The 26,564-nt window shown below is 39.8% G+C and overlaps 1 protein-coding gene across 4 annotated transcripts; it reads right to left on the bottom strand.

Annotated features, from left to right (window-relative positions):
- TM4SF18 (transmembrane 4 L six family member 18) lies at window positions 1-26,261 on the bottom strand. Of its 4 annotated transcripts, XM_067737551.1 has the most exons (8): window positions 25,861-26,011; window positions 24,553-24,684; window positions 13,625-13,723; window positions 13,341-13,534; window positions 10,559-10,648; window positions 4,922-5,064; window positions 1,054-1,234; window positions 1-287 (listed from the first exon to the last, which is right to left on the bottom strand). In XM_067737551.1, the coding sequence occupies exons 4-8, from the start codon at window positions 13,515-13,517 to the stop codon at window positions 273-275; spliced, it is 606 nt and encodes a 201-aa protein (XP_067593652.1). In that variant the 5' UTR covers window positions 13,518-13,534; window positions 13,625-13,723; window positions 24,553-24,684; window positions 25,861-26,011; the 3' UTR covers window positions 1-272. The 4 variants fall into 4 exon arrangements, with proteins under 4 accessions (XP_067593652.1, XP_067593649.1, XP_067593651.1 ...); XM_067737548.1 differs by lacking the exons at window positions 24,553-24,684; window positions 25,861-26,011 and adding an exon at window positions 26,145-26,261; XM_067737550.1 differs by lacking the exon at window positions 24,553-24,684 and having other exon boundaries at window positions 25,861-26,017.
- Between the last annotated feature and the right edge of the window lie 303 nt (window positions 26,262-26,564).

Raw genomic sequence — 26,564 nt, 5'->3', positions numbered from 1 at the left:
TGTAGTTGCATAAAGTTTTATCTCGTATTCTTATTTATTTTCATAGGATAGGTTATAGAAATTGGATTTATTTGATCAAAGGGTATGAACATTTCTGAAGATCCTGACACATATAGCTTTAGAAAAAAATTCTAAATGGAAGGCACTTCCGGTGAGGACAATAAATACCAACTGGAGAAAAAAGCCATCATCTGAATACGGCCCTCAAGTCCAAACAATAGACACAAGGTAGATGACCATATCTTGCTAAAGAAAAACATTCTTGTTCTTATTCAAATGATTCCAGGCTATAAAAAAAAGAAAGAAAGAAAGAAAGAAAGAAAAACAAAGTAAGTAAACTTGATTCATAATCCATAATCCAAGTAGCAACTTAAACTTATAGTTTATATGCAAAACATGATAGAATAGGAAAATATCTATTTGAAACTACTAGGAAAGGTATTATACATTATATGTTGTTAAACAAGATACAAGATGTCTCATTCGTGATTTCTCTTTACTCTGGACTTGATGGATAGGTTTAGCAGTTTCCACCATAATTAAATTAACGTTAATATTTTAGCAGATGAAGCAGAAGTAGTTTCAATAGATTAAAGACATATTTCTCTTCTTCAAAACCACTCACTAATGACTCAATATAAAAAAGGATTATTTGAATGTAGCAGCATTCAAAAGAGAAATTATATCACTGGGATTGGTTGTGAGCCTTCGACTATTTTATGAACAGGGACATTCTCAATAAATGCTAAGATTTCTTTGAGCTTTGAGTTATTTCTACATAGAAATATTGCTCATTTAAAACACCTGTGGTGTTTTCACCATACAACATAGAATGTGATTTTATAGTTATTCCATCGATTCAATCCATTTAGATAAGCCAACAGACACATTGGAATATTAGAAAAATTGAGGTATTAGAGGTTGAGTAAACATGAGGGCAGTAGGAATAAAAAGAAAATGATGGAATTCTAAAATCCTTCCAACAAGATCCATTGAGTCCTGGACAGTGGGGGTAAAATGGAGGAGGTACAGGTGCCAGTGGGGTTCTGTTACCTGGATGATGACTGAATAGGTTCCACACAGTATCTTGGACAACTGGATGACTACTCTGATGAGGCAGACAATCACTTGAAGACCACTGAGAGCTATGAGAATAGAAAATAAGATGATGTTCCACTCCACTACGTGTGCTGGTTCCAGGCACTGAATCCATACGCTAGAATCTGTAAGGAAACTGAGAGAGAGGAAGGAAATGGTCAACATGATGCATGGCCACGCCTAAAGACTTGGTCCAAGGAAGAAGGCTACAAGTTTTCATATGTTTGGGAAATTAAGATACTGATATATGATTAAAAAACAAAATTATTAAATGTGAATGAATAGATAAAATTATTCAGATACACAATTGAACACACAGTATGCACAGCACAGGGCTATGCTTATTAGGAACATGGTACCTGCCTCAGACAATTCTAATTCACTTAGGAGGCAAGATGCATACTGAAGAGTTCAACAGCAATGAAAGGCCTCACATGTCAATACCAAGAGAGGTAGAGATTGCCCATTTCCTAGGAGTCCAGAGTTAGCCTACGCTATCAGGGACAGGGCTGAGCTAGCACTGGATATAAAATCACACAGGTGGTAAAAGAGCAAAGAGAAATGATGCTCTTATTCTTAGACTCTGTCCCAAAGCCTTTTAGAACAATGGTTCTCAAATTTGAGCATACATCAAGATTATCTGGAAAGCTCGTGAAAATGCAGATTGCTGGGTCCCAGCCTAGAGTTTCAGATTCAGAAGGTCTGGATGGGGTGGAGACTTTGGGTTTCTATGTTCCCAGGTGATGTTGATGCTGCTGGTCTGGGGTCCACTGTGTGTTCTGCAGCTCTTAAAAAGGTTGAGATTATGAGGTGGAAAAGCAAAAGACTGAATGGTTTAATCAGTCTAGCGTAGCACAGGATTTTGAGAATTAAACCACCTCCACGTTTAAGGTAGTCTTAAAACCATGCTGAATTATCCTGTCTTTTGCCCACTTCCAGGTCAGCTATGGCCATTAGCATTTCTCCAAGAGTGACACTGTCTTTGTTGAACTAAATCGAAATTAAAAACTGGTCTTCTCAAAAAATATATATATATATCCCCCCCACAAAAACAATCAAGCCCAGTTACAGGGCAGAGCTGTTTGTAAATATCTTGTTGATAGCAAGATGTCTTTTTTCAAAACAGCGATTCAAGCAACCTTGGTGCCAGCCAAGTGGTCCTTAACTCTCTCTTTCCTCCCTTTCTTTATTTCTTATTCTCTATGCTCTGGGACATTCAGAGGCACTCTGAGAATTTCTTGGTATTGTTAATGGACCTTAGGTCTCAAGGGGTAAACAGCACTGAATATGGAGTCAGAACTCCTGGATCTGTAGGATCTTGGGCCAGGGATTTTACCTCTTTGATCTGGACAATGGGTATAAAATATCTAACCCTACGGTTATTGTGAATATTTGATGAGACGTATGTAAAAATGCTTTGGAACCTATAAAGCACAATACAGATGTAATTTCCTGTTATCATTTCCCTGGACCCACTTCCTACACCCTCCTACTCCTAACTCAGTCTCTGACACCAGGGAAGCTAATCCCTTCAAGATCCTTACTCTAGACTGTTCCCAGTATATACTCTGCACAGATCATCCAACACTTTAAAGCAAGATGCCTTGCAGGATTTCTCTTTTTCTCCTAGGATACGGTCCTATTTATTCTTCTTGTATCAACGGAATGAGTCATAAATGCACTATCAGGGTCTGGAAGGAATAGAGAAATTTGCCCTGATACTCATTCTCTCCACAATTTCTATACACCGTTCTAACAAAACATGTACTTCGTTATGTTATAATTCTGTCTATAGCTGTATCTGTGTATCTAGTTCCTCACTACACAGTGTACTGTGAGAACTCTGTTGGGATTTATGCATCTCTAAATGGCCATGTCTAAGGCCTAAGGCAGTGCCTGGGGCATTGCAAAGATCAACAAATGCTCTTAAATGAAACTGATGCAGGATCCTCGCTGGTCACCGTGCCAGTGGCTGAACTTCATGGCTGAACTTGCTGTCAACTTGGCAGATGGAAGACCATCATGTGGTATAGAAGGTTATGCAAAGTAATGATTTTAATAATAAAATCTGGTATGTCGAGAATTTATTAAATCTAAGCTGTGCTTTACTTCTGTTTAATTTTCAGTTCTGTGAGGTAGGAATGATTATTATCTCCAGTGTACAGAGGCTCAGAGATATCCAGATATTTGTCTAAGGCCATACAGTTTGTAAGTAGGAGACGGGAGACTTCAACCCAGATCTACAAGCACTGAAGCTCTGTGCTCTAAGGGCAATGTTCATTCTAAGGCTTCCATCTCAGCAGAACGTTCTGTCAAATCTGTGTGAGTTTCTAGAGGGAAGTGAACCTGTGTAATTTATCTTTGATTGGCTAGCACCTAATCCAAGGCAGGGTCCTAGTAGGCGCTTAATAAATATTTGTTGAATAAATGTACATATGAAGAGGTGATTTGGGCAATTTTCAGCTGATTTGTTCAACATTAACAGCTGTTCCACCTTGCATTCACCAAGCCTTGGAAACTTCTTTAGGGGCCCAGAAACTTAGCTTCCCTTCATGGCCTCCAATTTTTCACCTCTAAACACATTTATAGACCTGGAATCAGGTGAATACAAATATCTAGGGCAACTTTAAAGGAGGAATGAAGAGGCATGTGGGCAGCCTGAGATTCCTGCATTGAAATTGGAGGCTTACTTGTTTTGGGGGTGGGGAAAAGTTCAGGGGCTGGTGGCATAAAGAACGACTCTTTGTACCCAGTGGGACTTTCTACATTAGGGTCCCCTTTCCTGAGCCCTCCTCCAAGTGTTCAGAAAGACCTGAAGTAATTTTCTAGGTTCTCCTGACCTGAGGGAGAGCTCTGCTCACAGCATGGGGTACCTCGTGGACACTTTAGAATAAAGGCAGCTATGGGTACAGAAGCAGTTGTGCTGTGCAGGCTGAGGTGAGCAGGTAAAGCTCCAAATGGATGTGGGCTTTGAACAATAGAGCCAGCCACGGGGATTTGAGAAGAAAGTGTAACTTCCCCAGGGAATGGTACCGACACTCCCTCATTTTATTCCATTGGAATTGTCTGTGCAGTACAAGACAGGGAGAGATTGAGTAGATCTTCTTGTATCTCTGTCTGGGCCCTGCTCCCTCCCGAGCTGGTAGGGCCATGAGCCAGCACAATGCCAGTGTGAGGCATTCTGTGATCCAGGACTGGGTCCCTCAATGCTTGACTGAACTACCAGCCTTCGGAGCAAGGCTACCCCTAGGACTCTTGTTCAGTACATGCCCCATAAGCTCTTGGCTCCTTCCACAAACTCCTGCACCTACTCATGTCCCTGGATCTCACTTGGCTGCCCACCTTGCCTGGTTCTACCTCCGTGTGGCCCCTAATAGTATAGCTCCGGATAGCACCATCCAACGGCACTGTGATTCTCTCCCAGCCAAGCCCTTTCACATCTGTAACAGACTCCATGTCCAGCCTGGCCACAAAACAAGACTGACTTCCCAGAGCCACCCAAGCCCCAAGCTCCAGCAATTACCAGACCCCAATAACGACGAAGCCCTGTTCTGCAGTACGGCAGAAACATGCCTTTCATTCAGAAATGTCCACGACAGCCTTAAAATAGTGAATGCATGTGACATTAAAAGACTGGAGGAAAAAAGATCTAAACAGAGTTCAGTGTAGGAACAAATTGGTCTGGACATTAGCAAACTATTAGGAACATTTTGGACTAAGGTAGACACAGAACCGCTAAGTGATCATGGAAAATGAGTATGGGCATGCAGCCAGGTGTTTCTGACTTTCAGACCTCCTCCCAAATCAGGGAATTATTCCTTACCGTCCTGCAGTGCCTTCAAAGGCGTACTCCCAGCCATCAAGGGTGCGGCAGTAAGGGCCCTGAAGAAGGCCCAAAGCAGATATGACCAGGCAGTATCCAGAGAAAGCAATTCCAAGGGCAGAAAAGATCATCGACAGCAGTGTCTAAATTAAACATAGAAGGAGGTTAGTGCCATAGAATGGGACAAGGGGATATTGTGAATAAGGGATCAGATAGGTAACTTCCCCTAGTCATCCAAGCCTACTGCAGCCTGTGTAATAACAAATGTCCACAGAAAAAAGGGAAACATTTAATCCAAACCCACTTGATCTTAAAAATAAGTTTTTAAATGATTTTTTTTCTTTGGCATTCCACAGAGAAAATTAGTTAATTTACTAAATTTCTCCCCTTTTTTTCTGGAGCTTTGATATAGAAATAATGATCAACTCATACATAAATGCAATGAAAGGATGTGATCAATCAATCTATACTTCTTTATTGAAGAAGTTATTTTCTAGGTAGGGTGGGTTCTCTAAGAATCAAAAGCTATGATCCTTGTTTTTCTCTTATGAAGATGATATTTGAATATGTTCGCACACAGGAATATGTGGGGAAATATCATTGTGTTAGTCTAGATGGTCATGTTTATACTCAAGTGAGCATGGGATTGAAGGGGAGGTGGGTATTTTCAATTGAGTAGAAAGAATGAGCAATGTTCACCACCAGATCCATACAAGCTAAGTTGTGAGACTTAAGTCGATTGATCTGATCTAAAAGGGATTCCTACAGATGAGCAGAGGGGAGAAGCTTGGCACGGTGCTAAAACTGAGGAAGCAGGGCTGATAAGACACAATCCAGCCCTTATATCACTTATAACGTGAGTGTAACTTGGGAGATCCAGGCAGAAGGTGGCCTTGGATGCTGGATCAAGGAGACTGGACTTCATCCTTCAGAGTAAGTGGATTTTTCTCCCACAGCCTTTGATTAAAATTTTTTTTCAAATCTACAAAAAGGTTGAAAGTATAGTACCTCTTTCTTAGACTCAACTTTTGTGACGATTTTACCATTTTTGCTTGCTCTCTCTCCCTCTCTCTCAGTATGTATATGTACATCGACAAACACATATTTATTTACATTTTTGTCGCTTAACCATTTGAAAGTAGGTTGCAGACATTGGGATATCTCACCCCTAAACGCACCAGCACTTACGTCCCAAGAATAAAGATATTCTATTATTCTGCAATTGTTTTTCTTTTTTTGTACAGGATCCAATGAAGGTTTAGGCACAAGGTTACATCTCTTTGGTTTCCTTTAACCTACACTAGTCTTGCTGCCTTTTTTCTTTCAGGATATTAAATTCTTTTTAAAAAATCCCAGCCAGTTGTCTTGTAGAAAGCCCCACATTCAGGGCTTTTCTGATTGTTTCCTCACAATTGGACTTGGATTAAACACTTTGGCAAGAACATGTGATTGGCGTGGGTACATTATGGGCCTCTCACTGCTACTGATGATGCTAAATTTGATCTCTTGGTTAAAGTGGTGTCCTTCAGATCTATAAATGTCCATTTTCTACTTTGCTATTAGGAAGGCCTTTGTGAGGTAATACTTTGAGACTGTGTCATATCTTGTTCCCTAAAGACATGTCAGCAGGTGGATTTAGCATCTACTGATGACCCTCATGTTCACTGATCACCGATTATCACAATAAGCGGTTGTAATGTACTGCTTTTCTAATTTTTCATTCTCCTGCATTTGTAAGTTATCATTTTTCCGTACAGAAGAACTTCTATTTCCCGTTTCTCTCCTCTGCCCCTCTCTTTCTGTAATACTGTGGACGCATGGATTTTCTAATTCATTATGTTATAACTCATAATTGTTATTATTCCTTTCGATGCTCAAATGGTTCACATATGACCAGTGGGAACATCCCTTCAAGTCAATTCCTGTACCCTTCAATATACCCCTATCATTCTTTGAACACTTCCTTGCTTCCTGGCACAAGATGTCCCAAGATCAGTTTGAATTTATGCTGCCTTAGACCTGGAATAGCTCTTTTTCTAACAAGCCACGGAATTAATTTTTGAGCAAGGAAGTGACATGAACCAATAAATGATTTTGGAAAATTACTCCGGCAGTGGGGCACACCAGCCAGAAGTGAGAGAGCCCCCAGATAAGAATTCCATGTGGAGAAAACGTCAAGTTGTGGCAACAAAGACATGCACTGGACAAAAAGACATTGAGGAGGAAATGAGTAGCTGGAGATGGGCTGAAAAAATTCCAGAGTTTGGGACTTGAGTGAAAAGGAGACAGAAATAGGGATGCCAAGAAAAGCAGTATTGCTTGGGAGAAAATTTAATTTAGTTTAAAAAATGTCGATTTCGAGTGAGAGTAGGATGGCCAAACAGAAACATGCAGTGGCCAGTTGATAAATTCAAAAGCTGAGACCAGAAAAAGAACAAAAAACCTGCAAGTTTTGGAACAAAGTTTATATCAAATTATATTTCTTTGCTTGGAGTTATTTTATAAATGTAACATCAATACATGATCATTATGGAAAATCAGAAAAAAAGTATTTTAAAAACACAAAGAAGGAAAGAACAATTATGCTTTTTTCCTATTTGATACTAGTAATCTCACTGGCAACTTTACATATGATGGAAAGCTCTTTCAAGTTATGTTTCTCATATTGATTATTAATAGAGTTTTGCCTTGTCATGGGATGAGATAAATAGGTTTTTTTTTACAGTAGATTTCTGTTAGTTATACTTTGTAAAAAATATTTACCTATTCGTTAATGTCATCTTTGAAAAAGGAAGAAGGACGTTTTCAAAAGATTGAGCTCCTTATTTATCAAATGGCCTTAAGCAGTTTGCTGGAAAGATCAGTGGAGAATTTCTCCATTTGGTGAATTTACAACCATAGCATAATATATATATATGTATGTATACATGTATAAATTACAATCTAATGAGTGGATACAATTGCACAATCGAAGTAAGCCTCAAAATAAAGTGGGAATAAGAATCTTGCTGAGTCACAGTGTCATTGTCTGTAAAACGTAGATGATGTAGATGGTTACAGCGCCTACATAATAGGGTTGTTTCAAAAATTAAAGGATACAATGCATATAAAAATTATTTGAAAAGTGCAAGGCATAATCAAAATATTATCTATTATTTCAAGTGCCCTTATTTGGCCAGTATTTGTTTTCCAGTGATAACAACCCACAGAATGTTGGCAGAAGATGCGACACCACAGAGGAATGGGGTTCAGGTCGTGCTGCTCCAAAACATGGCATCTTGGCATATTAATCTCTTAAGCCGAAGGAGTTTGTGGAAATGGCAGAAGCGGGAAGTTCACTCTAACCTCCCCGACCTTCTCACCCTTCTTCCCTGAAACAGGTCATAAAACGCCCAGGTGAAAGATACCCTCCCTGCACCTGAAGGAAGGAAGACATTCTTATTACCAGAGACTAAAATTTGGGGCCAAGAACTCTGTATAAATAAATGTTGTTTAACTAAACCTTATTTTCCTAGTTACTTCTTCACCTTTTTCTATCCCTAACCCAAATCTCTCTGTCTTGTTAATTCTTCACAAAGTTATTATTTCTTTATCTAAAAAGTTTAGATGCTTCCTGCTCTAGTCACATCTTCGGGGTCTTCATTCTCTTGTGCAATCACACATGTACATGTGAAAATTCAATAAAATTTGTTTGCTTTTCTCATGTTAACCTGTCATCAGATTAATTTTCAGACCCAACCAGGGACCCAAAGAGGGTTGAGGAAACTTTTTTCTCCTCTACAAAATGAATCTTAGATGACCTAAATTTCCATTCCAGAGCTTCAGAAGTTACAAACTGGTGCAGACTCAAATTTGGCCTGCAAGATGTGTTTTATTTAGTTTAAATGAGAATTAATTGCCAACATTTTATAGTTGTGAAGTTTTACTTAAAACTCCATATTTCTACTTCCTATTGAAAATTGAGAATTATTGCCCAATATTGTAGTGGTAGCAATTGGCTGGACCTGAGTAGCAGCTCCCTCTCTTCCTTAAACAGAAAATTTGCTCTAATGTCTACATATTTCACATATTTCACTGCCATCAGGTATTTGGCATCTGGGGGCATATCAGTTAGGACCCCTATCCTAGAGCATATTTTGAAAGAACCAAGCAGAAAATCCAGGGAATCCTCTCTCCCTTCCTCCTGCTCTTTCCACTGAGATGCCAGTCATCTCATCCAATGTTGACTATGCCAGTGTCCAGACTCTACGTTATTTCTAGCATCCATTTGTGCTGGAGATGCTAATAATGAGTTAAGGCAAATTGAACACATGGATTTTTATTAGATACTTAACGGTACAAACATTTCTTTTCTAGAAATTCCCTGAGTACGTAGGTTAAAATTTACCGGAATCCATTGCTTCACCTAGACCATTTTGAAAGCTTTTCTGTAGTATAATACCAACAGTTACTGGGGGATGTTTGATTCAATTGGTTAAGAAAGTAGACTCACACACACACACACACACACACACACACACACACACACACGCACACACACAGAGGGAGAGCATTTTGGTCTTCTAATTCTTCCCCACTAGGGGCACAATGGTGAATTAAACAACGAATTTAATCTTCCAAAAGCAACAGTCAAATAAAGTAAGCCATACCATCTTGGCCGCATATTTAAATGTAATTGCACCTCGGACCAACTAAGTCAGAGTCTCTGGGGGTGGGATTCTAAGGTCAAGCTCCCAGATCATTGCAATGTGCAGACAACATGTGGAACCACTGCCGCAAAGAATGTCTCCCAGACCTCTGGCAAAGCTCCTCCTAGTTAATGAATCATATTCTCTTTGAGTCACAGGTGACTCATCTATAAAGCAGGAGTAGCAATGATATAATTCATTGGGTAAATATGAACAAACTATGAAGTGCTATGCAAATATGAATAAATGATGATGACAGGAGGAGGGGGAGGTGGATGATGGTGGAAATACAGGAACCCAGTGCCTATGTGTTGAGCATAGGCTTAGAAAATGTGGTTGTATTGTTCTCTCTTCACTCTATTTTAATTATCTTTAAAGTTCTAGCTTTAAAAATGTACATCATATATACCCAACTCTGAGATAAATCTAATGCTGTGTGAAAGAAGCCAGATACAGAAGACCAATACTGTATGATTCTATTTATATAAAATACAAACTAATCTATAATGACAAAAAGAGATCAACGATTATCTCTTGGGGGTGATGAAAATGTTCCATATCTTGACTATGATGCTAGTTTCATGGGTAGAGTTAACTGTCAAAACTCATGGAATTTTACACTTTTAATGGATGGCATCTATTATATGTAAATTAGTCTTCAATAAAGTTGATAAGGGAAAAAATAGACTCACAGAAACCCAGTTAGGAAAAGGTAATCTTATTTTCTAATTTCATATATCTTTAAATATTGAATTGCTAGAAGAATATCAGTAGAACAAAAGTGGAGGAAAACGGTAGACAAAATAGATAATATTTGGAGGAAACTCTTGGGCTCTGAACTGAAAGGATGATGGAGAGGGTACAATAGTGTCAATATTTTCACGTCCCCAAGTGAGAGGAAAGAAAGCCAGAGCACACTCAACCATCCTCAAAACACTATTGTTCTTACCATGTATTTTTTGCTGCAGTTTTCACTCTGGCAACATTTATGGTTGTTATCATTCTCCAGTACAAGAAGAATTGCTGCTACTATAAGCATCTATAGTAGGGAAGAGAAAAGATATCAGAAATGGAATACTAGTTTGCATTCATGCTCAGAATCAGAGCACAGTGCTTCAGAGCATAGACTCTGGGATCAGGTAACTCTGGGTTCAAATCCCGGTTCTGCCACTTAATAACTGTATGCACTCCAGAGTCCTTTCCTACAAAATGGTGCTGAGAACTCACCTCTTTGGGTTGTTATGAGCTATTGTACATAAAATTTTGAATAGTGTGCTTGATTCATAACATGTGATTGATAAATGTTAGCTGTTATCATAGTTATCAGTTATCAAAAGTTAATGATTAAGGAGGGGCAAATGGTATGGGCACGAGAATACCACCCTCTGCAGCAAGCGTGCACTTCTCACTGACTCAGTTGTGGAGGACAAAGGAAAACCATTCACCAGACTTTGCCATTTGCCAGCCTCTTTCTTTTTACTGCCCTCTGGGAATCCAGGTGAAAGGTATGGTTACTCTGAAACTAAATCTCTTAATCCAAAGTAAAGTAAATTCAATGTCCCCGAGTATTCAGATCATCTTAGATTCAGATTTTCCAGTGGGTTTTGTCTGTATGAAGCCAACAAACTGGGAGAATTCAGTGTATTCTACTTCCCTTTCTTGCTATCTTAGAGAAAGGGCTCAAGTTCCGGAAAGAACATGGATTTCTTTACTATTGGGTTGGCCAAAAAGTTCGTTCAGGTACAGAAAAACCCGAACTATCTTTTTGGTCAACCCAAGATTATAGTCCTTGGTTTGGGCAGGTATGGACTGTGAATTGCTTCTGGCAAATTCTCCACCTATCCTTTCCTTCTACTGTTCAGTACTGAATCTTGTAGTTGAGTTCATTGTTATTTTACTCCTTGTAGTGAATATTTCCAGTTTCCAAATTCCTTCAGCCATGATTTATTTATCTATCCATTTAATTATTTATCTATATTCCTCTCCTTTCTCCAAAAAGGATTTGGTCTTGAAAGAATATTTTTCAAGAATTCCTAGACAGTGAAAACTAGAGAATAGGTTCTTTTTACAGTTTTAAATTTTACATGGAATATAAGCAAACAGTCCTACATTCTCCTCCTTTCAACACCATTAATTAACACAATTTTAAAGAGATTCTGGTTTAACTTTAGTAATGTCTTGCAAATCTTCCACTTAGTACAATTATATATTGAGAGAAACAATGACAAGATAAGCCACAATAAACCAGGTGCAGTAACCAGCCTCATTACAATATTGTTAGAAATAATTAGACCTAGATCCTAGAGTCCTGTGCCAAAGGAGAAACACAGGCATAGCCCGTGTTTAAAGAGAAACTTCTCTCCCTTTTTGTTGTAAAATATAGCTGCAATACAGAGGGCTCAAGAATAATGGAGGAAAATTACCCAAAATACCACTACTCTCACATGTTTTTAAGTATGTACTCCGACATGTGTATATTTTACATAATTTCAATCATAATGTATTCACAATTTTGTTATATCTTTTTTCACTTAATATAAAATAACATGTGTTTTCCATGTTGCTACATGTTCATAACTACAATTTTCATCCTTTATAAAGTGAATGGACCATAATCTATTCTGCCATGTCTATGCTAGGATGCTTCTAGTTTTTTGCTATTATAAATAATGCTGCCACAAACATCTATGTATAAATTTCTTTCCTTATTCTGGATTATTTCCTCAGAATGTATGCTCAGGTTTAGGATTACCAAGTCAAAAGACATAAGCATTTTCATGGATCTTAATATATCATATGAAAAATGTCTCCCAAAGGCTTGCATTTATTTATAGTACCACCACCAACAGTCATTATGTACCTAGCACATAGCACCTTCAGCAGCACTGTGTATTCATATTTCAAAGTTTATTAATTTAACGTGCAAATAAATGAAACTGCTTTCCAACATATTTATTCAAATGTTATAATAATTAAACACCCACAAAGATGTAGAGATAGATTATAATGGATTTTCTTTCTTTTTTTTTTTTTTGCATTCTTGTTGGTATAGAAAGCTTACCGTGCACAGTGTGTTTTTTTTTATTTTTAGAAATGATATGATCAGGAAAAACTTCTTTTCCTCTGAGTTGCCAACATGATTTACTATCAGTTTGTTTTTAAAGAGCACAAAGTCATCGGAAAAACATCCATGGATTCTTACTGTGGCTACTTTGATTTAGTTTTCATCAACACCCACCCAAAGACATTGAGTAACTTGCTTTAAAGTCTCATGACACAAATGACAGAGCTTAGACTGGAACTCAAGTTTGTCTGAATCTTCAAATCTCTGCTTTTCCCACTGTCTTAATACCACTCCAAGCTAGAGAAATCCTGAGTACAGACAGAAAATCCTTTCTAGGAAAGAGCAATGCCACTGGAGATTAAATAGCATTAGTGGACACACAGCTTTCATGAGGATATAATATTTCTATAGGCCAGTGTCCCACCAACTTTCATTAGGACTAATTTCCTGCATTGCTGGAGCTACATAAATAAGCAGCTTACTGAAAACAAAGCTACCCTCCAAGTCCTCATGGACTACCTGCCTTTTCACCCCCCTCCATCTTCCAAACCCAAACCAAGGATTAGAAGAATGATTTTTCCATGATTCATCATTTTCACTAGGAACAAGTTCATGCTTAGTAAAAACTCCCCCTTCTGCAATCCCAAGTCTCCAAAGTCACACTTACCATAATACCTGAGAAACAGATTCCTTCAAAATACCAGACGTAGTTGGTGAGTTTATTGCTGGAGGCATAGGAAGCTTGCCCATTGGGGAAATACAATAATATGTTTACAATTATACTCCAAAGTGCAAGAGGAATCAGCAGACTACTCAGGCAGCTTCCACATTTCCAAGACCCCATGTTACCCTGCTCAGAACCTGCAGGAGATTTCAAGAGTGTAGAATTACATCAAGCCTGTTTTTCTTCCTTACCTGTCTCCCCCCTGCCCCCTCCCCGAGATTACCTACCACTTTCTGGGTCAGAGCCCTTCAGTTCATATTCATGAGGAGCCCAGGACTCGGACAGAACTGCAGCCTGCAATCTGTCGGTGTGGAAATAGTGGTTTACTGTTTGGAGAACAATAGACAAAGATCAACGGCTGAAAAGCTGAGCTGGTCTTCATCCTGTGCCAAAGGAATGTGGTGTTTTTACTGCTTTTTAAAATAAGTCATTTTCCTCTGGATTAGAGCACTCAAGACTGAATCCTGGGCATGTTTGCAGAAGGAAGTTGGAGGGGGGCGGTTGGAATGGAGTCTGGCAAATTTCACCCCACAGTGGACAGGGGGGTTAAAGAGAAAACCACCAAGGAATCTTATATTGGCACCGGAGGTGCGTTTTGCTCAAATATTCTGACTTTATGTATCTGTCTTTTATTCAGTGTTCTTTATTGTGTGCTCACTACTTACCAAGCACTGTTTAAACTGCAGGGGGCACAAAAAGGACAAAGAAAGGGAAAGACTGGTGAGTCAGGAAAACAAGACACCACAGTTGATGAGTTTATTGTTATAAGACGGGTACTGCTTTCCTCTAAAGAGTTCACATCTATTATCTCTACCTCGCAATAAAATAATAACAGGAATAAATTCATATCTCTTACTGCCTAGGAAAAAGAGGTAAAAGAATTTGGGTAATTTGATTAAGACTTTATGAGTAATAAGTCTGAAGTGAATTTAGGAATTCTCCGTTCCAAATTATTATTATTTTCTAAACATCTTTATTGGAGTATAATTGCTTTACAATGGTGTGTTAGTTTCTGCTTTATAACAAAGTGAATCAGCTATATGTATACATATATCCCCATATCTCTTCCCTCTTGCATCTCCCTCTCTCCCACCCTCCCTATCACACCCCTCTAGGTGGTCACAAAGCACCGAGCTGATCTCCCTGTGCTATGCAGCTGCTTCCCACTATCTATTTTACATTTGGTAGTGTATATAAGTCCATGCCACTCTCTCACTTCGTCCCAGCTTACCCTTCCCCCTCCCCATGTCCTCAAGTCCATTCTCTACTCCCTTCCAAGTTATTGCCCTAAATTTAAAGAACTACAGATCCCTGTAGTTCTGATGACATAAGGAGAAGATTATGGGAAGGAATCTTGGCACTAATATGTTAAAAATAATGTAGACAGTGGTGTAAAGAATTCAAGGGTTGGAAAGCAACTATATTCCAATAAAAATTAATTTAAAAAAAGAATTCAAGGGTTGGGAATTCCCCAGCGTTCCAGTGGTTAGGACTCTGTGATTTCACTGCCGAGGGCCCGGGTTCAGTCCCTGGTTGGGAACTAAGATCCCACAAGCTGCGTGCCACAGTCAAAAATGAAACAAAACAAAACAAAAGGATTCAAGGGTTGCCTGACCTCATTGCCACTGTCTGCTGGTAACCTCAGAACCCTGCTTAACTTAACTTTCTCAAGTCTCAACTTCCTAAGCTGTGAAATGGGGATTAAAAAACAGTACCTTCCCCACAAAGATAATGTGTGGGTTAACAGGATTATGTGTGCAAAACACAGTATCAGGTGATAGAGAAGGAGCAGGCAGTAAATGGGAGCCGTCATTAATAATAAAAAAGCAGTTACAGGAACATCATGGTCAAAATGGTACAGAGATCAGAAGTAAAGTCTGCTTATTTATTCCTCTCAATACCCAAAGAGTTTTGTATCATGAACCCTGAAAATCTTAACCCTAGAAGTATTTTTTTAATAAATTTATTTATTTATTTATTTAGACTGTGTTGGGTCTTCGTTTCATGCGAGGGCTTTCTCTAGTTGCGGCAAGCGGGGGCCACTCTTCATCGCGGTGCGCGGGCCTCTCACTGTCGCGGCCTCTCGTTGCGGAGCACAGGCTCCAGACGCGCAGGCTCAGTAGTTGTGGCTCACGGGCCTAGTTGCTCCGCGGCATGTGGGATCTTCCCAGACCAGGGCTCGAACCCGTGTCCCCTGCATTGGCAGGCAGATTCTCAACCACTGCGCCACCAGGGAAGCCCCAGAAGTATTTATATTTAATTTGTATTATCCTCCAGAAAGTATTAACACTCCATAACATAACTGCTTTTAATTCAAGAGAATAAAAATTTATTTTTACATGAATACTTTTAAATTGTATTATATTTTTTAAAAAATAGAGCTACTTGGAGCCACACTGGGATTCAAATAAAACAAACTGGAAACTAGTAGTCAAACTATGGTGGGTTCCAAAGAGGTTTCGTGGCACCCCCTAATGGATGTGATTTTTTTTCTTCCTCTAGTGTTTTTAACAAAGTGCATCAACAAAGTCTGGTCACTAGATTCCGTACCCCCTCCCCCCAGGGACATAGAAGCAACCTAAAATCACATTTACTAGAGCTTTGGGGATGATGGGGAGAGCAACAACGTCTTTGGTTGAATATTTATTGAGTACCTGCTATGTGTCAGGCACTGTTCTAAGGGTTGGGGAGAGAGATCAGTGAACAAGAAAGTCCAAAATCCTTGCCCTCATGCAGCTTACATTCTACCATAATGGAGACTAACAATAAAAAATATGTCTAAGTAACACATATAACTTATCAGGTAGTGGTAAGTGTGGCTAAAATAAGTCAAGGAAGGACAAGCAAGAGTGCCAGAGAATGGGGCTGGGGATGTCATTTCTGATGGGGTGGTCAGGGAAGATCTTGCTGAGAAGGTGACATGAGCAAAGAGCTGAAGGAAGCAGAGGGTGCCAGTCCTGTAGAGAACTTGGGGCAAAGCACTGTAGGCAGAGAAAATAGCAAGTGTGCAAGAGCACTGAGGTAGAATGAACCCCAGTGAGGAGACTATTGTCACTGCAGCCAAGAGAGGGAGGGGAAGAGCAGTAACATCTGAGATTAGTTTTGAGTAGAAAAATGACTTGACACGTTAAAAGGCTCACTCTGGCTGCGGTGTTGTGATTAGGCTGTGACGGGTATGGGTGAAAGAAAGGAGATGAAGCCATTTCACCCATCCAGTCTTCCCATGGGAGATAGTGGCTCAGACCTTGACAGTAGTAGCAGAGATGGTGAGAAAAGGCTGGATTCTGTCTATATTTTGAAGATGGAGCCAACAGTATGTGGTGACAGCTTGAATGGAAGAGAAAGAGAGGAGTCAAAGATGGCCACGTGGTTTGGGGCCTGGGCAACGGGAAGAATGAAGTTGTCATTTACTGAAATGAGCAAAACAGCAGGTTGCGCAGGGTTGGAAGGGGAAGATGAGGTGGTCAGTTTCAGACATACCAAGTTCTGAGACACTTATTAGTAATCCAAGAGGAGATGCCAATTAGGCTGTTGGATACACAAATATGAAGTTTAGGGAAGAGGTCTGGGATGGAGTATGTGAGAGCTGTCAGTGTATACATGGTATTTAAAGTCATGAAACACTATGCACGAATGACTGTAGTTAGGAAAGAGACCCAAGGACTAGGTCCTGGGAAGTCCAGTGAATTGAGTTTGGGGACAAGAAGGGGAGTCAACAAAGGAGACTGAGAAGTGGCCAGTGAGTTAGAAGAACGAAGAGCTTATCCTGGAAGTCGAGTTCCTATTTGAGAAAGAAGTGATCAATTAGAGTTAAGGCTGCCTATAGAGAGAGTAATGTGGGAGGACTGAGAAATGGCTATTGGACTTAGCCACGTGGAGGTCATCAATGAGCTTGATAGGAGGACCTTTAGTGGTGGGACAGACATGAGTCTAACTGGAATGTGTTCATGAGAGAATGAGAAAAGAGGAATTGGAAACAGAGAGAAGAGGTAACACTTTTGGAGAGTTTAGCTGGAGGGAAAGTGGGAGTCCAGGGAAAAAGTTTAAAGGAAAAAATTATAGCACATTCCTATACTGTTGGGAATATTCTTGTTGAGGGTTGGGGAGGGGAGGGGAGTGGAAGAGAGAAACTGGGGAGAATTGCTAGAGCTGTGTTCTTGAGTAAATGGGAAGCAGTGGGAGTGTGTGCACAGATGGAGGAGCTGGCCTGAGCTAGCAGCCTGGGCAGCTCTGTCTTAGGAACAGAAGGAAGACAGAGCATAAGGAATTGGAGGTGTGGGAACTTCTGATTGCCTCTGCTTTCTCAGTAAAACCAGAAGCAGGTTTATCAGCTGAGAATGAAGACGGAGAGAGGATGTTACAGGTTTGGAGGGAGAGGAGAAGGTGTGAAACAGTTGCCTAGGAAAGCAGGATGGTGAAAGGTCTAGAGAGATGTGGCAGATGCTGGCAGGCACCGAGGGCCCTCTTGAGGTCATGAATTTATAGTGAGACTAGGCAGCATGGTCAAGTGCTTTTCCCAGTGCAGTTCAACTGCAGAGGTGTGGGCAGAGAGTAGTAAGAAAGCTGGAATCAACCAGGATTGGAAGTTTGCCAGGCAAGTATCATAAAGAGAGGGAAGGGGACAAAAGAATCAAGAATATATATAAGAGAGTGATTATAGTGATGGACTGCGGAAGGAAGAAGGAGGGAAGTAAGGACAAAAGAATATGAGGGACAGTAAAAAAGGGGTTGGATTTGTAGATTGTGTGTCCCAGTATGGTTGAAGAATTACTGGTTTTGAGTAGCAGAGAGAAAAAGAGCTGGAAAGATGCAGATGTAAGCTATTGCATATGGAATGGTTAAGCTACAAGGTCCTACTGTATAGCACAGAGAACTATATTCAGCATTCTGTGATAAACCATAATGGAAAAGAATATAAAAAAAGAATATATATATATAAAACTGAATCACTTTGCTATACAGCAGAAATTAACACAACATTGTAAATCAACTATACTTCAATTAAAAAATGGAAACAAAAGAGATCTGGAAAGATAGAAGGCAGTGATTGGGAAGAAGGGATGCTGGAATTAGAGATTAAGATGTTTCAGTAATTGGTGGAGACAGTCTAGAGGTATATTTTGGGCTGAATTTTGCTCCCTTGAAATTCATATGTTGATGCCACATAACCTCAGAATGTGACTATATTTGGTGAGAGGGCCTTAGTTAGAACAAGGCTGGTAGAGTGGGCCCTAATCCAGTCTGACTGATGTTCTTGTAAGAAGAAGAAATTTGAACACACAGAGAGATACCAGACGTGCCTGTGCACAGAGACATAGGAGTTCACAGCAAGAGGACAGCCATCTGCAAGCCAAGGAGAGAGTTCTCAGGAGAAACCAAACCTGCCAACATCTTGATCTTGGACTTCTAGCTTCCATCTATGTGAGAAAACACATTTCTGTTGATTAAGTCACCTATTCTGTGGTATTTTGTCATGGCATCCCTAGCAGACTAGTAGGTGTGACCATGGGAGTGAGTGGCCTAAGTAGGGTGGAAAGCAGGAGGATTGGAAGAAAGCAACTGAGAGGACTGGCTATTGGAATGGTTCCTTGCAATGAATATTAAAATCAACTATTATAACAATGGTAGTTTGGGAGAGAATGACTGCATTTGGAGAGCCAGCTGCAAAACTCTTCAAGGAACCAAAGGAAGTAACCTTGAGGGGGAATGAACTGAGGGTGGGAAATGATCACAGTGTCATCCAGCATTGAAATTTACAGTCTCTCCAGTCAATATTTAACCATGCCTCTCTCATCAACTTTTAAGCAAAGATGTTAAAAAAAACTGAAACTGTTTAATTTGGCTTTAAATATTTCTCACCTTGAGACATCAGTCATAGAGATTCTAACAGGCAATGAAATAAGGTAAAAAGGAAGGGGGAGAACAGAATAATCCTGAAGAGGGTAACTGGCTACCAAGAAACCCAGAAGGAACAGTGTTTTACCAACTTATTTGCAAGGTTCTAAGAGGGTTTAGTTGAGACTTCATAAGTTTTTATTGCCAATATTTTGTACTTTGGAGAGGAGTGATTAGGAATACCTTTTGTTAATGGGACTTCCATGGTGGCACAGTGGTTAAGAATCCGCCTGCCAGTGCAGGGGACACGGGTTCGAGCCCTGGTCCGGGAAGATCCCACATGCCGAGGAGAAACTAAGTCGGTGCGCCACAACTACTGAGCCTGCGCTCTAGAGCCCATGAGACACAGCTACTGAGCCCGTGTGCCAGAACTACTGAAGCCTACACACCTAGAGCCCGTGCTCCGCAACAAGAGAAGCCACCGCAATGAGAGGCCCGCACACCGCAATGAAGAGTAACCCCTATTCGCTGCAACTAGAGAAAGCCCGTGCACAGCAACAAAGACCCAACATAGCCATAAATAAATAAATAAGATACAAAAAAAAAGAATACCTTTTGTTAAAATTTATGGAGGGTAGAATCCTTGAGCAGTTCCCACCTATCAGTGCTGTGGCTTCTAGGAATTTTCAGTGTCAGTGAGGTGAGCTCCCAATCAGGGCCCCCTTCAAAATAATCATGATAAATTGACATCTCTTGAGTATCTTTGTGCTGGGCACTGTGCTAGAAGCTTTCACATACATTAAAAACAAACAAAAAATAAATTTTCACAATGACTCTAAACTGAAGGCATTAACTCCATTTTGCATGTAAAACAATGGATCTAAGAAAACTTTTTTAAACTTCCAGGAACTAGAAGTTAAGCCCAAGATTTAAAACATATTCTTTGAACTCTTCCACCATGTTCACCCTGGCCTGACACACGTCTAGGCGTTAACCTCCTCTTCTTCACTGCAAATAGGTTTCAAGTTTAGATATTTGGATTCTTTGGTAGTGGCTGCCTACATTGCTATTTTGAAGACACACTGGTTTCAGTGGGAGAAACATACAGGCCAGATAAATGACTGATGTCTGCTATGGAGACGGGGTCAGGGAAGGGAAACATGCATGACTAGTATATCCCAGTCTTGGTCAAGCCCCAAAAGATGTCTCTAATGATGCTTTCATGTCACAGATAGTTATGAAGATTTGGAGGGGGGTGGTGCAGGACCAAACACCATTTGGAAGACTGTTCAGCAAGGGTGACAGAAGTGAATGAGGAGGATATGACTGGCTGAAAAACTTGATAAAATTGTGACAAGGGGACATAAGCAATTTCCTTATCTTTGGTTATCCCATTAATCAGAGCATCTAATGAAGTCTCCCTGGACAATTTTAAAAATTACTTAATTTTTCTCCTAAGAAAACTCTTTCTTAACCTGCCTCCTGGAAAAAAAAAAAAAAAGATGTGTACTCATAAAAATAAAAAAAAAACCTTCCTGAAGCCATTTGTCTCCAGTGAACTCCCGATTTTCTTGTCAAGGAATTCTTCCTAAGTCAGGGTTTTCATGCTGGTCCTCCAGGAACCGGGAAGAGTCACCGGGCTGCCGTGCTTATTGGCTGCTTTTGGCCTTGGCTTCCTGTTCTCAACAGCGGAGCTGAGGAAATCCGCAGGATGCCTGCTACCAAGGGACAAGGTGACTCAAGAGGAAACACTCCACCTAAAATAGTCCTTGTGTACAGTCTCAGAGTCACTCTGGAATCAGAATTAATATATCATCCCGGAATTGATTCCATAGGTGGTTGGAAGTGGAGAAGAAGGAGGTAACTGAAAGAAGTTTATCAAAGGAAAAGATTTGCCGCCAAGATAAAAGCTGAACTGCAGCAAAGGCTAATATTCAGAAAGAGAGTTCATCCTGGGAGTTCAGAGGGGATGCACTGTGATTTCCCCCATTCACCGTGGGCACAAAGCTCTGATCCCGGTCCAACCCAGGGACCCACTGGGAGTGGATGTTTCCTTCAAAACACAGTAGGAAAGCAGCAGCAGAATAGCTACGTAAACAAAAATGGACCATTGGGATGCAGTCTCCTTCGTTTTTGTGTTTATAATTCTTTCTCTAGAATTATCTGGCCCAGAATGTCTATAGCGCGGCTAGATTCTAGATTTGTTTCCAGCTAATGGTAAACATCTAGCATATTGCCTCCTGAGAGACGGGAAGTCATATACGATTCATACCCAAAGCTCCCTGAGCAATATTCTGCATTTGGAATGACCTCTCAGACTCTTGTCGTACCTGCCCTTTACCCTCTTCTCCCTGACTCCCAGCCCTCTAGAGTCCATTTATTTATTCCAGCTCTTCACAGTGAAGAGAAACCATATTCCACCATTTATTCTTTAAATAGGTATTGAGCAATTACTACATAGTGGGGAGACTACTGAGGCGAAGAACACCCGTCCTTGCCCTCAAGATGCTCTGCTCAGAGTCTGATAGGGGAAATACAAAAGTTCAAGAGCTTTGGAATACAAAATATTGAATCTCCAATAGATTTAAGCATAGGCTTCTGGGAAGTACAAAAAGTCCCAGGAACTTTGAATGGAGCTGGGGTTTCACAGGAGTTTCCTAGGAAGGGCAGGGACAGAACTGAGTCATCTAGCTTAACAGAAGCATGTAGCTGAGCAAACTGAGACTCAGTCAAAGATAAATATACACTGGGGGATAAATGCAGTGTATAAAGCTCGATTGGATCTTGGTCTGGAAGACAACACGATGAAATACATTTTGGGGACAGTTGGAAAAATACCCATATAGATAGTGTTAGACTATATTAGAAGTTGTTTTATTTTGGGTGTAGAAGTGGTGTAGTTATGTAGCAGGTTGTTCTCATTTTTAGGAGATAGATACACCTGAGATGGATTTAGCAAGTGGTTTAGCAGCAATATGAAATTTGAAATAGCTTTGTAGAAGAAGAAGGGGGCGGAGGAGGTGAAGGATGGATATATGGTAGATAAATGAAGCAAATGTAACAAAATGTTAACAATTGTTGAACTGAATTTGGATGTTCATTGCACTAGTTTTTCAACTTTCCTGAATTTTTGAAAATGTTCATAAAACATAGTTGAAGAAAAACAAAGTTCCCTGGTAGATAGTTGCATAAATGCCAACACTACCCAAAACTCAGAGGGTGCTTTCATCTTGGGAATACAAAGTAGAAAATAAATGCTCTGCCCAAACAAATGCCTTAGGCTGCACAGAAGCACTGAGGCGGGACAGAGAGTGGTCCACTCTGTAACTCAGAGCAAGTAGAGCTCGGCTGTGTCCAGCTGCCCGAGTGGGACACAATGGATGGATGTTGTTGGGAGGGTGCGTGAGAAGGAGCTCAGAGCTCGAAGAGTCTGAGCTGTATGTCAGGCCGGAGAGTCTGGATCTTATCCTGAGGAAGTCAAAGCCACTTAAGAATGGAGGGCATTTTAGAGTCTTGTTCTGGTTTCAGTTTGAAGGATGGATCAGAGTTTGGAAGGCATGGAACGAAGAGGTCATTCCAGAGACTACTGCAGTAATTCCATCAGAATTAAAGAAGGCCAAAGGCAGAGCAACAGAAATTCTCATTTGTTGCTGGTGGGAATGCAAAATGGTACAGCCACTTTGGAAAACAGTGTGGCAGTGTCTTACAAAATTAAGTATACACATACCGTACAACCCAACAATCTCGCTCTGAGATATTTACCCAAGAAAAGTGAAAACATGTGTAGGAATGTTTAGAGCAGCTTTTTCATAATCACGAAAACCTGGAAGCCTCAACTGGTAAATGGATAACTAAATTTTATCTTCATGAATGAATACTATGCAATAAAAATGGAGTGAAGTACTGATACTACAACATCATGGATGAATCTCAAAAGCATTATGTTAAGTGAAAGAGGCCAGACTACATACTGTATGACTCTGAGAAAGACAAAGCTATTGGTATAGAAATAAGATCAGTGGTTACCAGGGGCTGGGGTGGGGGTAGGAGTTGACTATAAAGAGGCACGTAGAACTTTCTGGGGTGATGGAAATACTTTATATAGTATTTTTATTGTGGTGGAGTTGACACAGTCATATACGCTTATCAAAATCGTATACCTATAAAGTGTGAACTTCATTATATAGAAATTATATCTCAATATGCCTCACTTTCAAAAAAGGAAAAGAAAAAGAATAATATGACCTGAGGACTGACTGGATAGAGAATAGGGGAAAGAAGAGCAAAATATGTTTCAATGGTCTAGAAAACAGATGTATTAATAAAAGAAGTGGTACCTGATACAGTCAGTTAACTGCTACAAGAATGAAATGCTGAATAAAGTTATATTGAGGAGTATTTCAGAATATATTAAAACATTTTCAGCCATTTTTATATTACTTTAGTGGCCAATTTGGCACAAGTGTGAGGAAAATGTTACTAACTTTTAAAAGCATGTAATGGATTCTCAAGAAGAAATTTATGCTCTGGGAACACATAAAGTTTCTGTGTGTGTATATATGCATGCCCATGCCTGTCTCAAAGCATCTGATGGTACTCTTCCTTGGAATATGTTTTTCACGGATTTTACATGTTCTTTAAACAATTAAAATGTATACAAAATGCTTTCTTAGTTCTAATTAATGAAAATTACTAAATATTAATTTTTAAAAGAAAAATGCCTATAATACAGTGGCAGAAGTGGACATAGAAATAGTTTGGAGAGAATTTAAGAAGGTAGAGTTTTTCCAGGAAGTGATTTTTCAGATAAGGTATGTTTGCACATAGGGATATGGACCTATCAAGCAAGAATACTACAATATTATTTGTGAAGAAAAAGACTGGAAATAATCTCACTCCCTATTAATAGGAAACTGGTTAAATAAATTATGGCATAATTTATGCCATCTAATGGCAGTCTATAATAATGGAATACTATACAACTGTTAAAATGAGATAAATCTATATGCAATGATGGCTGAGTTAGACAAACACTGTATATAATATTGCTATTTATATAACAAAAAGGTATGATCTATCTATCTGTCTATCTATCTTTACACACACATTATATAGGCATAGAATGTCTCTACTACAAGGAACTGTTTTATCTGTCAGGATCCATTCAGGAGACAGAAATTACACAATAATTTGAATAGTGAAGGTTTAATATGGAAAATGATTAATAATTTACTAAATGAGAATAAGAGAATTCTGAATAATACCCTAGGGCTTCCGACCCTGAGAACACTTAGCTGGTTTGAAAAGCAGTGGAGTTTACCTTAGGGCTGTGAGAAACCAAGAGTCCACTCTTGAAAACTGTGCTCACAGCACGGAGGCAGCAGACAGAAACTGCCTGGTGATCAGGCTTGGCTTGCCAGGATCACCCCAGCAATGTTTTTTTTTTCTGGATCTGTCACATCAGGCAAGGGAAACAAAAGAAAAAATAAGCAAATGGGACTTTATTAAATTTAAAAGCTTTTGCAGAGTGAAGGAAACTACCAACAAAATAAAAAGACAACCTACCGAATGGGAGGAGATATTTGCAAATGTTATGTCTGATAAGGGGTTAATATCCAAAATATATAAACAGCTCATACAACTCAAAACACCGAATAACCCAATTAAAAATGGGCAGAAGTCCTGAGTAGACATTTTTGTAAAGAAGACATACAGATGGCCAATAGGCACATGAAAGGATGCTCAACATCACTAATTATCAGAGAAATGCAAATAAAATCCACAATGAGATATCACCTCACACCTGATGTAATGGCTATCATCACAAAGACCACAAAACAACAAATGCTGGAGAGGGTGTGGAGAAAAGGGAACCCTTGTTCACTGTTGGTGGGAATGTAAAGTGGTACAGCCACTATGGAGAATAGTATAGAAGTTCCTCAAAAAATTAAAAACAGAGCTACCATTTGATCCAGGAATTCCATTCCTGGGTATATATCCAAAGAAAATGAAAACACTAATTTCAAAAGATGTATGTACCCCAGTGTTCATAGCAGTATTATATACAACAGCCAAGCTATGGAAGCAACCTAGGTTGTTCATCAACAGATGAATAAACATATATATATGTGTATGTATATATATATAAAATATTAAAAAAGAATGCAATTTTGATCTTTGCAGCAATGTGGATGGAACTGGAGTGTATTATGTCTAGGGAAGTAAGTCAGAGAAAGACAGATATTTTATATTTCACTTACACGTGGCATCTAAAAAAATAAAACAAATGAATGAATATAGCAAATAATAAACAGACTCATAGGTATAGAGAACAAACTAGTGGTTACCAGTGTCGGGGGGCAAGATAGGGAGAAGGGATTAAGAGGCACAAACTACTATGTATAAAATAAATAAGATACAAGGATGAAAGTACAGCACAGGGAATATAACCAATATTTCATAATAACTTTAAATGGAGTATAATCTATAAAAATATGGAGTCAACTATGTTGTACACCTGAAACTAATATAACATTGTAAATCAACGATATACTCCAATAAAAAATAATGATAATAATAAAAAAGTATACACTAGGTCTGAGAAAGGGTACCCAATAAAGGAATGAACCTGGAAGAGTGAGATCCTCAAGGTTGGACACAGAGGGGGCAGCCCCTCTGATGGTGTAGTATTTTGCTGGGTTGCCTCAGGTCGGAGCTGGCCCACCGTTGACAAACTATAAGTCACAGGGCAGGCTGACAAGCTGAAAATTCCTCTACTGGGGAAACTGTAGGCTGAGGCTGCTGGGAAAGAAATCACTAGCTAGGGGGTGCTGATGAAACTCAACGGGAAACTGCCTCATGGGAAGAGCTGTGGAACTTGTGGGAAGCTGGCTGGGCCATGACTGGACTCACTGGAAAGCTGCCAGGAAGCTGCTTCACAGGCTTGTCGCTGAGCTGACCCTGGGGAACCGGCGGGGGCACCCACGGAACTTGCTGGGGTGAGATCCATCGTTGCGTCTCCCACACACCAGCGCAGCAGCACAGGAGCAAGAAGAACGCAAAGCCCACCAAATCCAGGAAGAGAAGCCCATTTTTCCTCCGGAGTCCCTTCAGCGTCCCCTACTGGCCAACTTTAACATCGTGTCAGCCGGAAAATGAAAGATGTGTGATTATCACAAGCAGAGAAATGAAGGGGGGATTTGGGTCTAAAAGGCAATAAATTCATAAATGCCACGGCTGGTAACAATTGTATCTGGGGAGAAAAACTGGTTGATCAGGCTCAGATGTGAGAGAAATTTACTTTTCACTGCACATCTTTCTCCTGTTTGATTT

Source organism: Pseudorca crassidens, chromosome 5 (assembly GCF_039906515.1).
Source record: "Pseudorca crassidens isolate mPseCra1 chromosome 5, mPseCra1.hap1, whole genome shotgun sequence".
Lineage (NCBI taxonomy): Eukaryota > Metazoa > Chordata > Mammalia > Artiodactyla > Delphinidae > Pseudorca > Pseudorca crassidens.
The sequence above is the reverse complement of the archived record's forward strand: the minus strand, read 5'-3'. Positions and strand labels throughout refer to the sequence as shown.

What these genes read in the sequence shown, in the direction of transcription:
- TM4SF18 (XM_067737548.1), bottom strand. Translation starts at nt 26,241, where the DNA reads ATGGATCTCACCCCAGCAAGTTCCGTGGGTGCCCCCGCCGGTTCCCCA. An exon ending in AGCTTCCTGGCAGCTTTCCA is followed by an intron (nt 13,724 to 26,144) that starts GTGAGTCCAGTC and finishes TTCTCCAAACAG; the next exon opens with TAAACCACTATTTCCACACC. An exon ending in ACTGCAGCAAAAAATACATG is followed by an intron (nt 5,065 to 10,558) that starts GTAAGAACAATA and finishes TGTTTAATTTAG; the next exon opens with ACACTGCTGTCGATGATCTT.